This window comes from Eutrema salsugineum, unplaced genomic scaffold (genome assembly GCF_000478725.1).
Source record: "Eutrema salsugineum unplaced genomic scaffold, Eutsalg1_0 scaffold_10, whole genome shotgun sequence".
NCBI classification, from domain to species: domain Eukaryota; kingdom Viridiplantae; phylum Streptophyta; class Magnoliopsida; order Brassicales; family Brassicaceae; genus Eutrema; species Eutrema salsugineum.
The window spans coordinates 8,892,463-8,898,677 of NW_006256908.1; the positions used below are offsets into that span (position 1 = coordinate 8,892,463).

Genomic DNA, 6,215 nt, shown 5'->3' on the forward strand with positions numbered 1-6,215 from the left:
GACTTTTGTTTTCATCTTGATCAGTTGCAATCTTTGACTTGTCATTTAGGTCATGGCATTTACTTCTTTCAAATGCATTTGAAAATATGTCGATGGTTTTTCCTTCTTATTAAATGTGGATTTTCATTTGCAATTTGATATTTTCTCATTATACAATATACATGCTAACTTGAACGTCACTTTTTTCCTTACCATTTTCAGGCAACGAAAATAAGAGAGAATTAGATGAGCTTAAGTTGTTTAATAGAAATTGAAAGAAATCTGTTATATGGAGATGGATTTGGCGTGTGGGAGCATACACAATTCTAATCCTAAATTTAAAGCAGCCGCTTGATATCTGTCGATAGTATATTGATGACAGTTTAACGACTGAATGTATATGTTAGTATAAAGTATAAAATAAAGATTGAAGTATTGGTGACTTTACTTTTGTCATCGATCGAGTGGCCTTTTTACACTCCATTTACTAATAACTGATGTATAAATTGCTGACACAGGTACGATCATCGTACATTTGTCCCATCTATCTTATGTTCAAACATTTCAATTAACTATGTTTAGAAACAGTTGACAAACAAAATGGTAGTGGAAACATTTACATTACACAAGCTGAGTAAAAAAGAAAAGTTTATTTTCGTGAAACAAGCAACCACAATATAATAGATTAATTTCGAAAAAAAAATTCCCAAAATTTTCCGAAGCTCTTGGAGATATTTTCTTGATGAAATTAAAATTCTCAAACTTTGGAATTTTCTCAGTTTTCTCCTTAACGCCAACATTCCGGCGTTAGAGAATGGTCACGTTTATAATCTTTGCAATAATTGTATACCATATTATGTGTTTGAACCCATCTCATAGCTTGGTATTGCTTCCGGGTTAGCCCACCCGAACGGTATGGCGAAGCCGACAATGGATGGCACCGTGCTGATGAGTAGGCAGTGCAACCCATCGCTTTGAAATTTGTGTATTTGGCAGTGAAAGGTTGATATTTATAGTCGGCTTTGTATTTGCCATCTTCGGTTGCCCAAGAAGAAGCGTCCCATATGGAGCCATAAAGCCACATTGGTCTTAGAGGAAATGTAGCCGCACTCTTCTTTGGGTATCTTCTTATGGGAATATCATCCACCAAAAAACTGAAATTACAAGTGAAGAAAATAACAATATTAGTTTGAATATTGATATAGTTTACTAAATAAGGAATATATATGCCCAGATAAAACTATGTACATGTATGTTTTATTTTATGCAGTAACATTCGAAATAGAAAATGTGAGATCTAATTATAAAATATTTTCTAAATATTAAATGCTTAGAATGGTAGGTAGATTCTGTATGTCCCATTCATGTGGTCGCACCTCATAGGCGTAAAGGACTCATAATTGGTTAAAAGAACTAAAAAAATTAGTAAAGCTGGCACTTTGGTTGTGCCTAGAAACGAATAACATGAGAAAATCATTAGTTAACTATAAACAACAAAAAAATCAAGTATAAGTGTCCACCGTCGTACGGTCGTTGTCTCTAATCGTATCTCTCCTTGCACGAATAATATAATCCTACGGAAGATCTTCTCCAATTATAAAATGGAAATTTAAATGTTTTTTGTTATATGGCTCTAGATACATCTACCTAGATCCGCAGCCAAAAACTAAATTTACCGTATTCTCTCATCAGAACACGAATCTTTTATAACTACACTAGTTATTAAGGGGTTAGATTCAACAAAAAAAAAATCAAAAACTTTATTTGTGTATAAGATAATTAAGTAGAAGAAAGCTTACATGATTTCTCTAGGGCTCCAAAGAATAGCATAATGGTGAAAACCCGAAGTGGGATCAAACCACAAGCGAAACTTCATCTCACGACCAATGATTTTGCCATCACCACTTCCTCTAATGTACACATTTGTTTGAAGTGTGTAAGGCTTCCCAAATGTTGTTCCCAAAAATTCTATGTCTACTTCATCATGGAATCCTGGATGTGCTTCACTATTTGATAACTGAAATAAAAATTTTGTTTAATGTTAGTTAAGATCGCTAAATGCGACTAAAAATTACATAAGTAAGCGAGTCTCTAGCCCTCACATAGAGAGATGTGATGACTCCAGCAGTGTAGCCAGGTTGGAGTTTGATGTTAGCTCCAAAATAGCCTGATCTGAATGGCTTCACTGACTTGAATCCACTACCTATTTTTATCAACCCCAAATACATTATTCAAATCGAATCTGAAATATCCACATGACAAAAAATGAGAAGTAGAGGTTAATTAGTACCTGAAGTTTTATCAAGCCAGATGGTAAGGGCATTTTGGTCCATTCTCTGATGTTGAGGACCCCAAAGATTCCTAAAACCTTTGTAGAAGCTCAAGGAGCCAACCTTGGAGCTTGGCCAATAACCAGGTGATGGTGGCCAATTAGCATTCACTGAGGAGGATCCTAATAACACCAACAAGTGGAAGATTGGGAGAAGAGAGATCAAAGAGTTACCCATTTTTTGGGTTTTCTTCTTGTGTGGAGTTGAGAGAAGAAGAGTGGAGTATATAAATGCAGAGAGAGAGAGAGAGATGATGTGGGGATGGATAGACATAAGTATGGCATATATTATAAGCGTTTATGATGGAAATTGGAAATGAAATGGGTCCTAACTATTTGGACCCACGCACAAAAATACATAATGAAAATTAATGGGTGGTCCACTCACCTTAGACTCTTAAACGGTCTAAAATTGTATAACATGAGTAGCATTATTACGTTGCTCTCATATACTTACTATACATTAATGGAAAATCTTAGGTTAATATCACAAATTGACTGGTGCAAGGACAAGTGGTTTCAACACCGATTGACATGGCCTACTACAACCATACGTATATACCCCTGCGGCTCATAATATTCAAAATGCACCCCCCCCCCAAGCTTAATTTTCTTTTAATCCTTTGGCTATGATAGTAATACATTATAAGGTGAAAAATAAGATGAATGGATGTTGCGGAAAGCTATCTAGGTAGTGCTCAAGAGAAGAAAAGTTGGTTGAATCCACCCAATGTTTTATATAGTAACTTGAACTTTTATGAACTATTTAATAAAAAATTAAAATTTTAACCAAGTGGTAGATTAGTGGTTTCTACTTGTTGAGGAGTTACTCTGTTGGTTTAGGGCAAGATTAGATTCCTCTCAAACGTAGAATTATCTAATCACTTCCATTAGGTTAGTTGAAATATGGTGTTATGTTTTTAGACTCATTTAAAAAGTCAGTGGATGAGTTACTCGATGACTATTCTCAAGGAGGATTAGCTGGATGCTAAAAAGTCACACTACTCATGATTATCAAATAATTAAAACTGTCATTAACCAATAACGCCAAAGTTATAAGTATAATCCATCGTAAAACTTGCATTAATTTGCCTTTTCGTTCAAGTTTAGTCGATGGCAAGAAAAAAACTTGTGCGCATAGTTCTATAGTAATGCAAAAACAATTATTACAATACAGCCAAGGAAATGGTTGATGGCGATGCGTGTTTCATAAAAGTGTATGCATTCATTGGATATTTCTCTATAAGCAAAGTTTCATTATTGTACTTACCAAAAATATAAGTAAGGGTTGGTGACAAAAAAAAAAAAAAAACAGTACAACTTTTTATATGCTACTTAATTACGGTAAAAAATGGTTACAGTAGTTACAGTAGTAAAATATAATAATACTTTTTTCGTAATAAATCTAAGTCCAATATACGACAGGGTTTTGTTTATCGACTATGGATTAAACATACGTTTTTAATCATAACGTAAAACTGTAACTATGCATAATATGTCAATAATCAATCAAAAAGACATAAAACGTATTAACTATGCATGATTTTTTTTTGGGTCGAAATTAACTATGCATGATTAGTCAAAAACGTAATCATAACGAATCACGGATCTTCTCTTAGCCATCTTAGATTTTTTTGTTTTTTGCTAAATTCAACAGTTCTTTTTTTTTTTGCAAGGGAAATCTTAGATTCTTTATTTTTTATTATTATTCTTAGATACTTATTCACGAGTAATTTTAATCGACATGACTTTAATATGCCTCGCGCATCTTTTTTAAATTTGGTTGAAAAGAACACTTATATGTTATACATGTACATGTGATCTCTTTATGTTCTCATTGTCTTTTATTCCGTTCATTCCCCCCTATATGTTATACATGTACATGTTAATTCCGTTTGTTTTTCATTTGTTTTACACATAATGTCATACTCTACGCCATCCATTGTGAAGTCACATATTAGTACCACCCATGAATGCAAAGCTTCAAATAATGTACGTATGCCTGATCGTACAATATATACATGTATATATATACATGAAATCTCATCAATCTAATTAAATTCTTCAGGATAGAAAATTAGTAATTAATTAATCACATTAATCTATTCAAAAAGTTGTGACCCAAATTTCCAACGAGGTAATCTTACGCAAAAGAGTTAAAAGTATTAACAGTTGGACTTAATTATTAAATTATCGTGATAATATTTTATTACTCTGATAATCATTGTAACTTTGTAAGAATCCTATACAGCCGCTTTATCGACATAAAAGTAGGGCCTTTTTTGCCAGTTTTTTTTTTCTTCTTTTTTGCAGGAGATCTGATCATCTGAACCAAACCTTAAACGTTGGCTTTAGATATCAACAATTTCGAATCAGATTGACTGGTTGTTATGCAAGTTTCCAAAGGTGCATGCATGTTTAAGTGAAGTGGTAAACAATATATTTTCTTACATATATATATATATATATGATTATCACTATTCTGTCTTTATTCAAAAAAAGACATCCGATTAACCAAAACTAGAACAAAATGCTACTATAAAAGTTTTTTTCGACAAATTTCGATTATATGAATATCGTATATATACCACTCTACTCATAATATACTTAGACATGAACTCATGTACCAAAAAATGCTTTTACAAATGAAAACTTTAACTGTTACTGACAACATTTTCAAAATTTTGAAAGTTTTCTAGTTATGGTCATGAGATACTAAAGTGAAATTCAAATACATTTTAGAATATATAGTTAACCAACACGATCATAACTCATAAGCCATCACCGAATACATAATGATAATATATTTTCTGGGAGATTGTATATTGCATTAATACTAGTACGTATAAATTATGGGGTACTTCCGAACCTCTTTTGTTCTATTAATACTTGGTAGCAAATTAAATTTTATATTTTTTTTAAAACGAGTTAAATTGTGCAGGTGTCCTCGAAAGGACAATGCTAAAATTCAATAATATTCAATATTTATAATTTGAATTCAATGAATGATTATTATGAAGAAAAAAATATGGAAAAATAAGCTTTCACTATTTTTGTCGGTAACGGTGATATGAGTCTTGATAATCGACGGTTGCGGGACCCATCTGACCGACAAAAAAATTAACTGCGTATTTAATTTTGATAATTTCGTATCCAGATTAATTTAGATTACATTACAAAATCAGTTATATTTTTGCAGTGCATCTATTTCATTGCTTGTTTGGGTTTTTTTTAATCATGAACTTAATATTAGTTTAGTCCCAAATGTCAATCGATCTTGTGACATTTGATTTTTTTATTTTATTATCATCATGTGACATTTGATTTTTATTTTATTTTTATCATGTGACATTTAAAGTTTATTTAAGACTTTTTATCAGTTGAACTAACAATAATTGATGCTTTTTTTTTGTTATTTAACTATAGTAGGCAAAAATCGTTTAATGTATCTTTTGATTAACCCAATTCATGCGCTTCGGAAACCTCTCAAGGGCTAAATAAGTTTATCACTTTTTTTTAGACATTTTCAAGTGATCACTTGCTTCATTTTGACTACTGTCCATGCACTGATAAGGTTAACTCACCAACTAATATATGTCTTTAAGGAGAACAGGCATACACACGAGACATATACCACACCCAACCGTTCACATGCGGACCGAACCTGTTTTTGAATAACCTAGATGCCTAGAACCTGACCCATGACCCGATAACGCAGTAACGAACTCCACACGAGATCTATTACAAAAGCTCTTGGTTCCTCATCAATTAAATTGGAGAGAATTCGGAGAAAATCTACTTTTGATAGATAAAATGAAAAATAATAAAATTTGACTTTATTTTCTTATTAGGAAAAAGCTATGAAGATATTACAACGCGGACGACTGTATCTTAGCCGCAATGAAGA

General features: G+C 32.3%; 1 protein-coding gene across 1 annotated transcript; it reads right to left on the reverse strand.

Annotated features, from left to right (window-relative positions):
- Nucleotides 1-614: 614 nt before the first annotated feature.
- On the reverse strand, nt 615-2,558 carry LOC18027545 (probable xyloglucan endotransglucosylase/hydrolase protein 32). The gene is made up of 4 exons (XM_006410795.2): nt 2,270-2,558; nt 2,082-2,182; nt 1,779-1,996; nt 615-1,133 (listed from the first exon to the last, which is right to left on the reverse strand). Exons 1-4 carry the CDS (start codon nt 2,484-2,486, stop codon nt 767-769), a joined length of 903 nt encoding a protein of 300 aa, XP_006410858.2. The 5' UTR covers nt 2,487-2,558; the 3' UTR covers nt 615-766.
- Between the last annotated feature and the right edge of the window lie 3,657 nt (nt 2,559-6,215).